Source organism: Myotis lucifugus, unplaced genomic scaffold, assembly GCF_000147115.1.
Source record: "Myotis lucifugus unplaced genomic scaffold, Myoluc2.0 scaffold_728, whole genome shotgun sequence".
Classification (NCBI taxonomy): domain Eukaryota; kingdom Metazoa; phylum Chordata; class Mammalia; order Chiroptera; family Vespertilionidae; genus Myotis; species Myotis lucifugus.
Window position 1 is genome coordinate 233,431 of NW_005871776.1, and position 17,073 is coordinate 250,503.

Sequence of the window (17,073 nt, forward strand, 5' to 3'; positions counted from 1 at the left end):
GAAAGGTCACAGATTTGATCCCTGGTCTGGGTGCATGCGAGGCAGCAATGTTTCTCTCTCTCCCTCTTCCTCTCTAAAGTCAATGAAAACTTCTTTTTTTAAAAATCCTCACCAGAGGATATTTTTTGTATTGATTTCTAGAGAGTGTGGAAGGGAAGCAGGAGGGGGAAAGAAAGAGAGAAACATGGACATGAGAGACATGTCAATTGGTGCCTCCCGCACATGCCTCTCTGTGGGCTGGGGAACCTGCAACCAAGGCATGAGCCTTTGACCTGGAATCCAACCGTCAACACTAGCCACTGAGAAAAACCAGCCAAGGTGATGAGAACTTTTAAAAATATATTCTAATTGATATTAGAGAGGAAGGGAGAGGGAGAGAGAGATAGAAACATCATGATGACACATAATCATGGATCGGCTGCCTCCTGCAACAACGCCCCCCTCCCGCCCCCCCCCCCCTGCCCCCAACTGGGGATTGAGCCCACAACCCAGGCATGTGCCATGTCCGGTCATCAAACTGGGACCTTCTGGTTCATAGGCTGATGCTCAACCACCCAGCCACGCCAGCCAGGCGAAAACAGTAAGACAATACTATTTTTTCACATCATTTGTGATATAATGGCCTAAATATTTATTGCTTTTTTTATCTTCAACTAGGGGTTATATTCATTTTGTGCAATTTTTTTCTTTAGCACTGATAGAAAGGAGGCAATTGAAAAGTCAGCAGACTAAAGAAGACCAAATGGGAAGGAAGGCAGAGTTAGGAGTAGGAGGTGCCAGTTCAGGGGGATAATGAGTGTATTAGGGATCCTTAACTTCAGATGAGTCACTTCTCTTCTGAGTCCCCAGTCACTGTAAACCAGTGTGCTGCAGGGAATTTTTAAAATATGCAATACCTGACTATAGAGTCAGGGACATTGACCTCTTTCCCCTTGATGGTTAAATAAAAAAATGACAGCAGCCAACACAATAGCCACCCATTATGAATTAACCAATGTTATACCCCTTTTTATTGTCAGATCAGCAAAAATATAAATATATTGGTGTGCCACAGAGTTTTAGTACTTAGTTTATGTGTGCCATGAGATGGAAAAGGTTGAAAATTGCTGCTGTAAACTGAGGCAGAGGTTGGTCCGATGTAGCCAGTATCCACAAGTGGCAATATACATCTAAACACACATAGGATGGGAAGTTCAGTTTGTGGTGACATGACCACATGTCCGTGCTCTTAGTCACATGTGGCGAGCAGCTACTGTATTGCACAACACAGGTGTAGACCATTTTTATTGCTGCAAAAAGTGGTCAAGGCATTGCTATCTCAATCAAACACAGGTAAGGTACCTTCTGGCTTTGATATTGTCTGATTCTGAGTTCAGGGAAGTAGCAAAAGAGACACCTGAGGAGGCTGCAATAGCAGCAGGAAATAAAATGGAAACACTCCAGAAGAAAACAGTTTAGTAATAATGTTACCTTTTCAGCCTTAAAAAAAAATGGGTGTATTCTAATGGAAGGAAAATGATTATTAAAGTAAATATAATCTAACTAGAGGCCCGGTGTACGAATTCGTGTACCAGTGGGGTACCTCTGCCTGGCCTGTGGGATCAGGTTGAAACCGGCTCTCCAACATCACCTGAGGGGACCCGGATTGCAAGAGGGTGCAGGCCAGGCTGAAGGACCCCACTGGTGCACGATTGGGTCCGTGGAGGGACCACAGGAGGGCTCTAGGGCATGTCCGGCCCGTCTTGCTCAGTCCGGGTGGGCTGGTGGTCAGTGCATGTCCTAGCGAGCAATTGAGTGGCCTTAGCATGTCTTTAGCATTTTACACTTTGATTGGTTGAACAGATGACCAGACACTTAGCATATTAGGCTTTTATTATATAGGATAATTTGAATTAAAAGCTTAGGTTACTACCACATCTCTATAAAAAGAGTGTGTCTGTCCCTAACCGGTTTTTACTTAGTGGATAGAGCATCAGCCCAAGGACTGAATGGTTTTGGGTTTAATTCTGGTCAAGGGCATGTAATCCTCACCTGAGGATATTTCCCTGTTCCTTTCTCTCTATAAAGTCAATAAAATATATAAAATTTTTAAAAAAGAGTGTGGCTGTTGTTGTTGGACCCTGCAACTCTAGGAAGTTTAAAATGTGTCCTCTGAGCCCAAGTGTGGCTAATTCCAGCAGTGGTTAGAAGAGTTAAGTGCTTATTTCCCATAGAAGGAAGTCAGTAGATAATATATATTGTGGCTCAGTTGGTTGAGCATTGTCCTTTGTACCAGAAGGTCACCAGTTTGATTTCTGGTGAGGACATATGCCCAAGTTGTGGGTTCGATTCACAGTCGGGGTGCGTATAGGAGGCAGCCAATCGAAATTTCTCTCACAGATCATTGTTTCTCCCTCTCTCCCCCTCTCCCTTCCTATAAAAGAAAAATCAATAACATTTTTTAAAATGTGCACATTTTTTAAAAAATTCATTTTTATTAGTAAAATGCACAAATCAAGTGTGCTATTTTACTTCTGAACTACAACTTTGTGTTTTAAAATTATATTTTTAATGTAAAAAAAGAAACCGAGAGCAGAGTTCTAGTCTGTTGCCAGTTACTTCCAGCTGTGAGTCAATAGCTATAAATTAAAGAGCAAAGATGAGTGTTTTGAAAGTTTAGAAGCACTGAAACTTCTCTACGTGAAGTATTTGTTTTGTTGTGATTAGATGATAGAACTCTTAAGAACAAATGAAAACTATAGTATTTGGACAGGATATTTCTGGGTTAGGAGTGGGCATTTAATGGAAACGTTGGCGGTGCCCATCTGCAGGATCAGAAAGGGGAAATGAAGGTGAAGATTGGAGGGGCACCTGAAAACATTTTTAATGGGTGGTTAGGAAAGGTGCTGATGTAATAAAAATGTGGGACCAAAACAACAAAAGTAAAAGACATTTTCTACAACCTTCACCCTGAGATCTTATTTGGTCTGTAAAGCTAAGACTAATACCACGGGTATGTAAAGAATGAATATAGATTTCCTATCGGAACTCTGGGGTAATAAAACCCAGGTCGGGTCCTGAAGCTTATCCATAGTTAAGAAGGCGTAGCTGCAAATGCAGGTTTTATAAGCGAGTGCAATTCATGGAGATAGAAAAGGGGTGGAAGAGAGGTTAAAGATTTTAAAAGAATTTCTATTCAATGAATTGTGATTTCTGTTTGTTAATCCTCACCTGAGGATATTTCCATTGATTTTTAGGGAGAGCGGAAGGGAGAGAGAAACTGGTTGCCATCCCGCAACCCAGGTACATGCCCTTGACCTGAATCGAACCCGGGACCCTTGAGTCCGCAGGCCGGTGTTCTTTCCCGGAGCCATTATCTTTCTTTTGTTAATCCTCACCGGAAAGTCAGAGAAACATCCATGTGAGAAACGCATCGGTTGACTCCCTCCCGCAGGAGCCTTGACTAGGGCCTGGGCAGGGGAGGAGCCTGCAACCCAGGTACATGCCCTTGACTGGAGTCAACCCGGGACCCTGGAGCCCACAGGCCGACGCTCTGTCCACTGATCCAAACCGGCCAGGGCTGAATTATTTTTGAAGAATGACAGCTGAAAGTGTACCTTTGGCATTTTAAAACTATGAACGACGATTAACAGGAATTCCTCAAAGACTAGATATGTATTTGAAGAGAATACCCAACTACAGGGGCATCTAAACGGCACCACCCGAGACCGGCGATCAGCGCCGTGGGTCCCTTCCCTCCAGGTGCGGCCTCTCGGCTCCGCGGCCCAGAGACCCTGCGACGCGCAGGCGCGGGAGGAGCCTCGGGCGCCGACCATAGAGCTTTCAGTCCTCCCGGTTTCCTAGAGGTGCCGGAAGTGTCTGGACAAGCTGCGCATTGACTGCTGGTGTCCCCCAGCTGATGTGGAAGTTGGGGGCCGGAGGTCCTGGTCGGGTACGGCTCTCGCCCCCTTTCCTACCCGTTCTTCCCCCTGGTCCGTCCGCCATTCGCAGTCTCCCTTCCCCGCCTTGGGCCGCGCCCAGTCCTCGCGGTAAGTACCGTTCGCCGCGGGCCCGAAGGGCGCTTTGTGGCCAGACCGCCCGCTGCTGGGAACGCCTGAGGTTCCGAGCGGGGCCGGACTACGGGGATCGCCACCGGCCATAGACGCGTCCCCAAACTTCTTGCCGGGGAACCTTTCATGAGGGTTCTTTTCTTCATCGCTCATGGATTAGTGGTGTTCTTTGCAGTCCAGTTTATTTGTACTAAAATAGGAAAAGGCTCCCACATTGTCTTTTTACAGCTGTTTCCACCAAGTGAATTACTTTTACACAGCAATGTTGCATTCGGTCACAATCAAATTCTCATTTTTAAAAAAGACATATTTTGCTTAGGGAAGCCCCAATTATCTATGGAAACCTATTTTTGCTATTACGTTATTCAGCTCTTTGTAGAGAATTCAGAAAATGGTGGTGGTGCCTGGTTAGTTGTACATTAAGAAACATTTCTGACATCGGCGGGGCAGTGCAGAGCTCAGCCTTATTCGGAATTATCCCGTTTAATAGAAAAACTCACGGAAGCAGGTGCCCCTTTACAACTCGGGTATCTCCTGAGCAATTGCCGCCACTGCCTCCAAACAGAGCCCAGATTTCTGTCCTTTCGTTAATTATGCGTATTGTGCAATAATCACAGCTTTAACAAGGGCAAACATCCTTTGAATTTCTGACGTGTTTAAGTGAAAAATGTGGGTGCCAAAGCATTCAGCCTCTGTGGTCTGAGATACGCCAAAGTAGCACAGTGTTTGCTTCGCCCACCTTTCCTTACTCTTATAAACCTGTAAAATATTTTTTCTTGTTTTATTTTTCAGTTCCCAAACATCCCAAATTAGACTTAATTAGTCTGAAAGAAGAAAACTTTCTTCCTCACCTATTGAACAATTAATGCTCTTACAAACTGAGTTGTGCCTTCAGTAGTTCCCAGGGTTATAGAGTTTGAAGTCAGAAGAAGCCTTACAGATGACTTTTCTAATTTCTAAATCAGTAAAGTGACTGGGTATTGTTAAAAGGAGATGTGGGAAGCAGTCTTTATCCACAAGGTGCTTACCAGCTTAATAAATACAGGTGTGCATACACTGATTTGTCTTAACGGGGAAGTGGATAAACAAACATATATTAGAATAAACTACTGATAACATGCAACGACATCGATGATCTCAAATGTATTATGCTGAGTGAAAGATGCCAGACTCCAAAGGCTTCCTGCTGTATGACTTTATTTATAAAAAATTCTGGCCCTGACTGGTTTGGCTCAGTGGATAGAGCGTCGGCCTGCGGACTGAAGGGTCCCAGGTTCGATTCCAGTCAGGGTCATGTGTTGGGGTCCAGCCCCAACAGGTCCAGGGGTTCCCAAAGGTGTGGACAGAGTCGGCGAAGAAGGAATGACACAGAGACAGCGTTCAGTTGATCTGCATAGCGAGGTTCTCTCTTTATTCTCCTGTTACATCTGTATTTATACCATCTTATTTTAATCCTATCCATTCTATTCCAAAGGTTAGGGCGTTTGTTATCTCCATTCCAAGGTCACTACTCTATTGTTCTGTTAAGCTACAAGGACATAACTGAAGGAGATTATCCTAAGTAAAGATTATGTAGCTTAAGCGTGATTGTTCATAGTTAAGGTGGTAAACTACCCACCTGGCACTTAGTTAAGGGGTTTTACTGATTCCCTTCCTTAGTCCTGTTAATCCCTAACTCCAGGGAAAAATCCCCACCTGGGGAAACAACCTTTCTCGGAGAGGTGACCTTGGTTAAAACACATAGCGCCAAGAAGGGGAGCAAACATATTAAGAACAGTATGCTATATAACCCAGGTCCCTTGAAACATATGCTGTGCAGATGTTTCTTCCCTGCAGTGACTGTGTCAAGCAGCAAGGATGGACCGGCTTCTGGCAAATTCCCCCTTTTTTATTTTTTAAATGATAGCGCATGTAAATCAGCGGCCACCTCTCGGATTGGGTTGTTTAAGACTCGGAAGACCTGTTTGTGACTTTGCCAACAGGTCAGTCCGAGGCTTAACCCTATATCGGCTCCCCATAGGCATGTACCTTGGTTGCAGGCACATCCCCAGTCAGGAGGCAGCTGATCGATGTTTCTCTCTCATTGATGTTTCTAGCTCTCTATCCCTCTCCCTTCCTCTCGTAAAAAATCAATAAAATATATTTTTAAAAAATAATTAAAAAAAATAAAAATAATAAAACATTCTGGTAGGTCAATAGTGTTGGGGACCTGACTTTGGGGTTGCAGGTGGTGACGGGGCATCCAGGTTCCTTGGAGATGCAGGACCAGGTGTTCTAAAGAGACAAAGGTGGAAAGAAGGTCCACACTAGAAGTTAGCCCTGAGATGGGAGGGAAGGTGGGAGCCCAGCCAGGGTAATGAATGTCAGGAGGAAAAGGACAGTCCTTGTCAGTACCTTGAGCTAAATTATTTGGAAACTAGTGGCCTGGTGCAGGGATTCGTGCACATTGAAAGGAAATCAGGAGCCCACGCCCGAGTGCCCGGGGAGTTTCCATATCCCCTTGAGCCACTGGGAAGTCACATGGGTAGTCTATTCTCCCCGAAGCTTCCTGAAAAAATATTTGCAAGTGTCCCTTCTGCGGCCAGGGTCATGCCTTGCCTCCCCGGTGGACGCCTTGGGCTGTGCTGGACGCTTTCCACCTCTGACGTGAACAATACAAAGTTGGGGATTTTGGGGGGTAGGGGTGCTCTGTTGCCCACATCCCCACCCTTCAGATCCATCTCTCTTTGCCTTTTACCCCGATTGTCAGTTGCCGCTTGTGGCCACTGTTTTGTTGCTGCCTTCCTCTGTAGCTCCAGGGCAGTCTGTAAGGGATGAGATTTGATCTCGATGCCCGAGGCAGAGTTCCAAGAGCCTGGTGGTATTGATATTGTTTGTGAACGGAGACGCTGAGGCAAGCTTGGCGTGCAGGATGAAGTTAGAGAAGCAGAGGGCTATTGCTAGTCAGGCAAGTAGCAAAGCCCCCAAAGCCCTCATGGCTTTTATTTGGGGAGTACAGCAAATAACAATGGAGTACAGCAAGTGACAATGATTAACAGGCATGCTTAGGAGATCATCAAAGCTAAGTTATACATTACACTATTAATTTCCTTTGTTATACAAAGACTATTTCCACCTGTAGCAGTGTACCCTCCCTTGAACTTTCCATGCCCTCATGGACTATTTATCACCTCAAGGAAAGTTCTGCCTCTGAACAATAAGTCTTGCTTACAAGACTTTGTTCTGACGTGGCCTGCTTGCAGGCTCCCGCCTTTTCCTGGCAGAATGTCCTCTTCTAGTTAACTTCATTCCTCTTGACTGCTACAGGTGGCGATATCAGGCTCGTCCTGCTTACTCCAAGTGTCCGCGCTTTAACGCTTCAACCGTTCTCTGGAGATTATAACTGCAGGCTTAGGGTGTACAAGGGATGTAGCAGTGCGCTAAGCGGCAGGCAGCCGAGGAGGAGCCTGAGCCGGGTCTGGGCGCCACGCCCCTCCCACTCACGCCAGTCTCACTGCGCCTGCTACTGCTGTTGCTGCAGCTCAGTAGCACTGCTGCAGAGGCTGGAGAGGCTCCCTGATCCCGCCTTCTGGCTGAGCAGCGCTCCCACTGTGGAAGCATACTGACCACCAGGGAGCAGCTCTTGTGTGGAGCGTCTGCCCCCCTGTGGTAAGTGTGCGTCCTAGTGACTGGTCAATCACTCGTTCCCGTCATTCTGGTCATTGCTTCGTAATGGTCACTTAGGCTTTTATATAAATAGATTAGTCTCATCTGTTGAGAGTGGGGGACAGGTTGAGAGCTGAAGTGTGTAGAAACAGTACAGCTGGTGTGCAAATGCTGAAAGAATTTGTCAGCCGCTCTGAGGGCCAGAACTTCTATTAGATGCAGTCAATCAGGTTTCCTGACCTTGTTTACCCATGTTCCACATCCCCAATGAGAGAGAACAGAAAGAAGGGATTATTCCCTACATGAGTGAGCGTGACAGAAGGCTATGGAGGTAAGGCAATCCTTCCGCAAGAGTGCACAGGGTCCCTTAAACAACTGAGCTGTGATGTCCATGGCATGGTAGGGAGCTTGTTAAGATGTCTTAGTAAATCACTGTGACCTTTGACTTCCCCTAACAGTTGCATTTTCTGTCCTTTAAAGGAGAGCCCCTCAGAAGGTCCTTCTCTTAAGAAGATAAAGAAGGTGGTGGAAGCAAGTCTCCTCATCTTTCCCGGCCCTACATGGCTGCAGAATCAAGAAAGTCTTTAGCCCCATCTCCATCCAACCAGGCTCCTGAAGAGGACCTTGTAATTGTCAAGGTCGAGGAGGATCATGGTTGGGACCAGGAATCCAGTCCACATGAACACAACCCTCCTGGCCAAGAGCTGTTCCGCCTGCGATTCAGGAAGCTGTGCTACCAGGAGACACAAGGACCCCGAGAAGCTCTGATCCAACTCCGGGCACTTTGCCATCAGTGGCTGAGGCCAGATTTGAACAGCAAGGAGCAGATCCTGGAGCTGCTGGTGCTGGAGCAGTTCCTGAGCATCCTGCCCACGGAGCTGCAGGCCCTGGTGAAGGAACATCAGCTGGAGAGTGGGGAGGAGGTGGTGACCCTATTGGAGGATCTGGAGAGGCAGATTGACATCCTAGGACGGCCAGTAAGTGGCAGGCAGTGTGTGTGCTGTGCCTGGGCATCCTGGAGACTGGGTGCAGAGGCAGTGGCACCACAGTGCGAGCAGAAATGCTAGGCATGCATTCCTGCTGTTGGGGGATGAGAGCAGTCATAGTGTGGCATGGCTTATATTTACAGAATTAATTTTTTTTAAGGTATAAATCCATTTTTTATCCTTATCACATCCCTACACTACATTATTGCTCCTATTTGCAAGGTGCATAGATAGCTTAAATTACTTTTTCAGGGGCACCCAAACATTAAAGCTAGATCTGAGACCAGAACTGAGATTTCTTAATTCCTCATCAGAAGGTTTTTCCTACTGAATAGCTCTGCTTTGTTCCTGATGATCATTCTTCCCTGGCCTTGGGAGTGCAAAGTACGTGTTGGGCACAGGGAGGGCGTCAGCAGATGTTTTCCTTTGATTTCTGTGCAAATCAATGTGTTTGTACTCTTTGCTGCTGGAGGAAATCAGTGAGGTCTGCTGCTTCCTTGCCGAGCACGTGTCCTGAAAATGTACTTTTATCCCTCTTCACCTCGTTTCTCAGAGGGATTCCTTATAACGCAACTGCTCGTTGTGTCCAGGTCCCGGCTCGTGCACATGGTCACAGGGTCCTCTGGGAGGAGGTGGTGCACTCGGAACCCGCACTAGAGCCTCCAGACGCTCCGCTCCAGCCTCCAGCAACCCGGCACATAGCTCCCGGGCTCCACGGGCCCCGAGACAGAGGTGAGGAGCCGGGTTTCCCTGATAAGGAGGGAGTAGGAGGGAACCCCATCTTGTTTCTGGGGAACCACTCTTTATAGACCATTCATAGTTGTGGTGTCAATGTTTATGTAGGCTTCACATACAGACTGTCAATCCCAAGGCTGAACTCACGAGCAAATTAAAGAATTTGGTAACTTCTGTGTATTCATACATTTCTGTTACCCCATTGTATTGCCAAAAAAAGTTTTTGAGGTTTATTGGTATCATCATGCCACTTTATTTGTAAATATTTCAGTATGTATTTCCTCAAACAATCAGATGTATCACTGATACAACACTCATCTCATCCACAGCTCACATTCCTATTTTGCCTGTGGTTCCAATAGTGTTCGTCCAGAGTCCAGTTCAAGACAACACTTTAGTTATCCAGCTTTCTGTCTGTCTGGCAGGAACACTCAGAAGTGAGGTTGTGTCCTCAGGAACACAGCAGCAGTTTGTCCTGTTATTGCTGATGGTACTTTTGGTGACTTGGTTGAGGTTATTTTTGCTGGGTTACTATTTTTCTTTTTGTAATTAATAAGTAACTTGTGGGGAGATACTCTTGAGTCTGTGTAAGTAGCCTGGTCCTCATTACAGTATTATTGCTAAAATACTACTTTTAATAGTAATTGATGCTTCTTGACTGAATCAGTGATTAAAAAGCAAGTTATAAAATGATAACTTTCTGTTACTCCTTCTACGTTGATTTTTTTCTTATAATGGAGAGTGTTCCCTTCTCCCTATTTTAATTTTATTTATCAGTATGGACTCAGAAATTCTATTCTTTCCCATGAATATGTTGTTACTACCATTATTTTGATGCGTAAATTTTGTCTCAGATTTGCCAGAGGAAGCCCCTTCAGTCTGACTCCTATATCCGTTTGAATCAGTGATTAAAAAGCAAGTTATAAAATGATAACTTTCTGCCGAATCCGGTTTGGCTCAGTGGATAGAGCGTCGGCCTGCGGACTGAAAGGTCCCAGGTTCGATTCCGGTCAAGGGCATGGACCTGGGTTGCGGGCACATCCCCAGTAGGAGATGTGCAGGAGGCAGCTGGTCGATGTTTCTCTCTCATCGATGTTTCTAACTCTCTATCTCTCTCTCCCTTCCTCTCTGTAAAAAAATCAATAAAATATATTTAAAAAAATAAATAAATAAAATGATAACTTTCTGTTACTCCTTCTACGTTGATTTTTTTCTTATAATGGAGAGTGTTCCCTTCTCCCTATTTTAATTTTATTTATCAGTATGGACTCAGAAATTCTATTCTTTCCCATGAATATGTTGTTACTACCATTATTTTGATGCGTAAATTGTCTCAGATTTGCCAGAGGAGGACCCTTCAGTCTGACTCCTATATCCGTTTGGCATTTCCCATCATTGTTTGAGAACTTACTTCCTTACAGAACAGCACATCCCAGTCCTAGCTCAGACCTGCCCTGCATTTGTTATGGTTTTACATGTGTGGCTTATAGAAGTTTGTTCTATAAAATTGGCTTTTTAATATTTCTGGAGAAGAAACATAGAAGCAGTTTCATTTATCAATATAATTCTTGTGTGATGTGCTGAGGTCTGCTGCTGGTTTTGTGCTGTGCTGTCTGGTATCTGGCAGCAGATACTGGCAGTTGTGTAGACATTTGTGAAAATCACAGTAAATAGAGGTTGCCAAGAGCCTGGGACCTAAAGGGATCCTGTAACCAGCACAAGGATAGAATGTGGCTTTGGTCAGAGGAGAAATTATGCAGCAGTTCCTGTTAGGAAGCCATGCAATTTGTATGTTTTATGTGCAGCGTCAGGCTGAGAGGGACATCACAGTGTGGATGCTTTATGGACAACCAGAGGTCTAGAGCCAGAGCCAACCTATCAGCATTTCCTAGTAGTATCTGGCATGCGTTTTGGCTTAAATACAGATAATTTTATAATGAGTTACTGGTGACTTCTGCAAGCACAACATAAGGCTGGCCTCATTCATAGCTTCTTTCTCCTCCTCAGCTGTATCTGCTTCTCATAGTCCCACCCCTTCCCAGAAAGGAAGTCTTGGAAACCAGACGGCTGCGTCACTTCTAACAGCAGGGTTCCAGGTGAGTCGTGCTCCTTCTCACTGAAGCCCCATTGCTGTCCTTGGTCATGATCATGGCCTATAGCCTGTGTGTGGACTGCCTGTAGCAGAGCTCACCCAAGAACTTGCCCAACATCCTTTTGAATAGAGGCAGGTTGATATTTGACTTGTTACGTCTTCTTCCCAGCTGATCAGTACATTCCCAGCTCTTGACCCTGTCTAACGCTGGTGGGTCACTGGCACTTTGGGTTTGAGCTGTGGAACAATCCAGTCCTCAAATGGGAGTTTATTTTGTTTCAGACTTTGGAGAAGATTGAAGACATGGCCGTGTCCCTGATTCGAGAGGAGTGGCTTCTTAATCCGTCACAGAAGGATCTGAAGGGAGATGACAGGCAAGAGAGTTACAGAAGCATGTTCTCCCTGGGTGAGTGGTGCTCTGGTTATTAATCATAGTTAAGGTTTTTTGTTGGTTCATTTGTCCGTTGGCTTGTTTTTGATGTATACTTACATTGTGAGCTTTCTGAAAGACAGTTGATTGTAAATTCAGGATTCAACATAAAAATACAATATTGAGACTTCTTGAGGTGTAAAGTGGAACCAGGACTCGAATCCAGGACTGACTTAGCTTGCTCTTTTAGTCCTGTCTGAGTTCACTCTTTTCTTCTGCCCCCAGTTCCCATAGGATATTTACATAGATTTCTCTCACCCTCTTGTGCTCCTTCCTTTTTATGACTGTTGGGATTTTTTTCCATTTTTGTCCCACTCATTATATCTTCTAGTTGTTCCATATACCTTCCCACTTCCTGACTTCCACTTCTCCTCAGCTTTCCCTTCCCTGCTTTAGTCCCCTTCCAATAACTTCTCTTTTTCATGGCACTTCTTCCCCAGTTAGCCGGTGGTACTTGGGTTTGACTTGCTCCTATCTCTTCATGTTTGAAGGCATGTTGGAGACAAATGTAAGCTTTGCAATTTGTCTAGCTGTTCCATATTTATTTTCCTTTTCTCCTATCTTTGATTCCTTTCCCCTAACAAAGAATAGGAAGTGACATTTGCTTGATGACTTATTCCTTTTTTGTTTCAGGTGGTGAAACCAGGAATGAGAACAAGGAATTAGCTTCAAAACAGGTAATATCTACCGGAGCCCAACTACATGGAGAGACAGCTGCGAAATGCAATGGTGATATTATCGGGGGTCTTGAGCGTGGAGAAGCCCAAGACCTTCTGGGCAGATTAGAGAGGCAGCGGGGGAATCCCACCCAGGAGAGACGACATAAATGTGATGAATGTGGAAAGAGCTTTGCTCAGAGCTCAGGCCTTGTTCGCCACTGGAGAATCCACACTGGGGAGAAACCCTATCAGTGTAATGTGTGTGGGAAAGCCTTCAGTTACAGGTCAGCCCTTCTTTCCCATCAGGATATCCACAACAAAGTAAAACGCTATCACTGTAAGGAGTGTGGCAAAGCCTTCAGTCAAAACACAGGCCTGATCCTGCACCAGAGAATCCACACTGGGGAAAAGCCATATCAGTGCAACCAGTGTGGGAAGGCGTTCAGTCAGAGTGCGGGCCTCATTCTGCACCAGAGAATCCACAGTGGGGAGAGACCCTATGAATGTAATGAGTGTGGGAAAGCCTTCAGTCATAGCTCACATCTCATTGGACATCAGAGAATCCACACTGGGGAGAAGCCCTATGAGTGTGATGAGTGTGGGAAAACCTTCAGGCGGAGCTCACATCTTATTGGCCACCAGAGAAGCCACACTGGGGAAAAACCCTACAAATGCAATGAGTGTGGGAGGGCCTTTAGTCAGAAGTCAGGCCTTATTGAGCATCAGAGAATCCACACTGGAGAAAGACCCTATAAATGCAAAGAATGTGGGAAAGCTTTCAATGGGAACACTGGCCTCATTCAGCATCTGAGAATTCATACAGGGGAGAAGCCCTATCAATGTAATGAGTGTGGGAAAGCTTTTATTCAGAGGTCCAGTCTCATTCGACATCAGAGAATCCACACTACAGAAAAATCTGAGACCATAGGAGTTTAGTGGAAAACTTGAGCCATAGTTTGGGCATTATTCAACAGTAAAGGAACCACATGCTGGTGAGAGGTCTTTCAGTGTAGTAAAAAGGCAGAAAGTTTGTCATCATTGTGACCTGATGCAGGGTCAGAATCTATAGCAGGGGCAGTTAGAATAGCTCTTGAGTAGTTTTGGCCCAGTGCCTCAATGCAGGTGGATTAGCTTGACTGTTCTGGGAGGTGTCTGATGGCCCAGCGTACCCCTTAGAAGCTTAAAGAGTGAGTTGCTTGTGGCTTGAGGCACCTAACACCAAACTTTGTCTTCTGTGTGAGTAGCTGTAGATTCAAGTCAGGCTGCTCCTGGCTCCTCTGCTTCCTCCCACCTCTGTGACCCCCTTTTTGGTTAGTCACCCGGAGGGGCAAGTGTGTGCTCTTTTTCTTCCTAGGAAGCTTGCTGTAGAGTGCGCAGCAGCCTCTGTGAGACTTAGATGTGCATTTAGCTTTCTAAGAATCTAGTTCTAGGTAAAATTTTTACAGACAGGTTTTCAAGCTTAGGTGTGCATTTTCTTGTAATGTTCTTGGTGATCAGTGAAATTCATATTCCCACTCATACTCAGAATGCTATATTTTTAACAGTACTCCAGCATTTTTCTCCATATGTCACCTTCACTGACTCCACTCAGTCACTGAACACCACAAGTGTCCTCCACCCCAAGCCCCAGGCCCTGAGTCAGCCAAGGAAGTGCTGCATTAGCGATGGTTGTGGGACTGTGCACAGGAAGGTGAGTGCAGACAGTCCAACTGCTCTTGAGCTTGGATGGTTGCCCCTTGTGGTGACATCTGGCTCTCCTTTCCACCTCCCCACTGCACGCTGTGGCAGACGGGTGCTTTACACCATTCCAGTTGTGGTGTCACATGGGAGAAGGTGCACTCATCCCTCTAGCCCATCTCAGTGCTGCTCTCACAGGTTCCTGACTAGGGGAACCTTGTTACCGCCCTGGACCCCCTTTGGTGGCCAGCACCTCACACGCCTCTTGCCATTAGCTCATATTTCACAGTTGTGATCTCTCAAGTACCTCGCTTCACAGTTGCTCGTTTTCCTTAATTTGGGGGCACACTCCATCTGTAATCCAGCAAAGACCACGGTGAAGTCATCGTCAGCAGGACAACATTTCATCTTGGAGGCTAATTTAAAGTAACATCAGAGTTCACACATCCACACGGGCTGTCTTTCAGTTGTGTGGTTGTAACTGTTTTAGTAGTGTTATCACTGCAATAAGCATTCCTTCAGGTATTCTCATTAGATAAACCACATGGGAAAACTCTTTATTACTCTTGAGTCACATCTCGTTTTTTACTTTGATTACTGAAATGTCCTCAGAGTCACCATTTGATAATGTCATGCCTTTTTTAGTTCTTATCCTTGATCTGTATTTCATACTGTACTGTGGAACTTACCTTGTATCTCAGAAATTCTCTTCTCCTTTGGCTTGTGGGACACTTTTTGGTCATTTTTCTCCAATTTCTAGCTTTTCTCTATTTTTCTCCTCCCCACTGAACATATTCACTAGCTTTTCTGTCCTCACTCTAGTTTATCCACTTTGATTGTCAGTAACCATATTTTCCACTGTCTCCCAACACAACTTGATCTTTGAAAACAGAACTCATCACTCTTTGTCCCCCAAATACCATTTTCCTTTTATATAGGCACCATTACTTAATTTCGTTATCCTGATTAGACTCACTATCCTTTGTTTTCTTTTTTTCTATTAATCCTCACATAAGGATATTTTTCCATTGATTTTTATAGTGTGTCAGGGAGGAGGAGAGACAGAGAGAGAAAAACATCAGTGTGAAAGAAACAGATCAATTGGTCGCCTCCCACATGAACCCCGAGGATTGAGCCTGCAACCAAGGCATGTGTCCTTGACCGGAATCAAACGCAGCAGCCCTCAATCTGTGGGCTGACGCTCTATTCACTGATCCAAACCGGCTAGGGCTATGTTTCTTATCACAATCTTGTAGGTGTCTTGTTCTGGTCTCCATTCTACATGTCCAAAATTGTGCTAAGTTGTTCCAATTCTAACTTTTCTCCTGAGGCTGCACGATTACAGATGGACATTTGTGGTGACAGTAATAAGTTCATCTACAGCATAAAATGTGTAAAACCTTCCATTTCTGACATTTTCTCATAGGAGTTTTTTCAGATCTGTATTATCTGGGGCCCAGTTTATTGCAATTGTTTCTTTCTAGCGTCCCTGCTCTTTAAGATCTGCATCTTGTAGGCATCCAAGATGATCTTTCTCAAACTCCATTTTCATTGTCTTATTTTCACTCAAGAACACCCAGCACATAATTCTCATCAAAGCAGTGATGTTCCAAGTTCTCCATTACCTGCCTTCTATGCTCTGTGTGTAGCAGCCTCCTTCTCCAACATGTCCCCTTACAGCATCACAGTCACACTTTCTGTGACCTTCACTGTTGTCTTACAGGCCCTTGACCGTGCCTCTGTGCCTTTCTGATGCTGTTCCTTTTCCTTAGATTGCTCTTTGGCCCCAGCTCATGTTCATAACCCCCTTCAAAGTCTGGTTTCCTTTATATCTTCTGAGTAAGCCCTCCCTGACTGACTTCACCCACACTAAGACTCCCTATTCTGTGCTGCCTCAGCACTGATCTTTTCAGCTTATACTGTGGCCCATGCACTTACTAATAATATGTAGGTTTGTAATCATTTTCCAGCACTCTGTATTGTAGTTTCACATTTGTATTTATTTCCAAAATTAAATTGTAAGCTCCTTGAGGGCAGGAATAGTAATGTTACATTTGTATCTCTGCACCCCTATTGCCTAATATGGTGCTGAGCACACAGTAGGCATTTAATAAATGCTTGTCCAATTGTGTGTGTAATTTATTGTGTTACCTAAAGAAATTTTTACACTGTCTTCAAGGATGTATATCTCTTCTTATTACTTTGGAAACAGACCTATTTCCATAGTGCATCATTAACTACCTATACCCAAGACTAAAGCCAAAAATTCCAATTTTAGGAAGCATATGTGAAAAGTTGAAATATGAACTCCCCATTTGTTTGGCAGACTTATATCTTTATCAAGAAAGAAAATATCAAACACTAAAGATCACTGTGTTGTTGCAAAAATACTTGATAACAGGCTTTTAGGTCGTGTCAGTCATTGGTTCTCAACTGGAGAAATTGGGCATTTTGGGAGACATTGTTGGTGGACGGCTGGAATGCATCTGGTGTCTAGTGGGTAGAGGATGGAGATGCAGCTAAATATCTTGTGTGCACCTAACCGGTTTGGCTCAGTGGACGGAGCGTTGGCCTGCGGACTGGGGGGTCCCGGGTTCGATTCCCGTCGGGGGCATGTGCCTTGGTTGCGGGCACATCCCCGGGGTGGGGGGGGGGTGTGCGGGAGGCAGCTGATCGATGTTTCTCTCTCATCGATGTTTCAAACTCTCTGTCCCTCTCCCTTTCTCTCTGTGAATGATCAATAGAATATATTTAAAAAAAAAATATCTTTTGTGCACAGGACACAAAAAATCCCATTGAG

At 45.0% G+C, this 17,073-nt stretch overlaps 1 protein-coding gene across 1 annotated transcript; it reads left to right on the forward strand.

The window, feature by feature from the left end:
- The first annotated feature begins 3,862 nt into the window (after window positions 1-3,862).
- ZKSCAN8 (zinc finger with KRAB and SCAN domains 8) lies at window positions 3,863-16,400 on the forward strand. Its single transcript, XM_006105843.3, has 6 exons — window positions 3,863-4,028; window positions 8,175-8,671; window positions 9,271-9,412; window positions 11,423-11,511; window positions 11,790-11,913; window positions 12,571-16,400. Exons 2-6 carry the CDS (start codon window positions 8,255-8,257, stop codon window positions 13,530-13,532), a joined length of 1,734 nt encoding a protein of 577 aa, XP_006105905.1. The 5' UTR covers window positions 3,863-4,028; window positions 8,175-8,254; the 3' UTR covers window positions 13,533-16,400.
- Window positions 16,401-17,073: the final 673 nt, after the last annotated feature.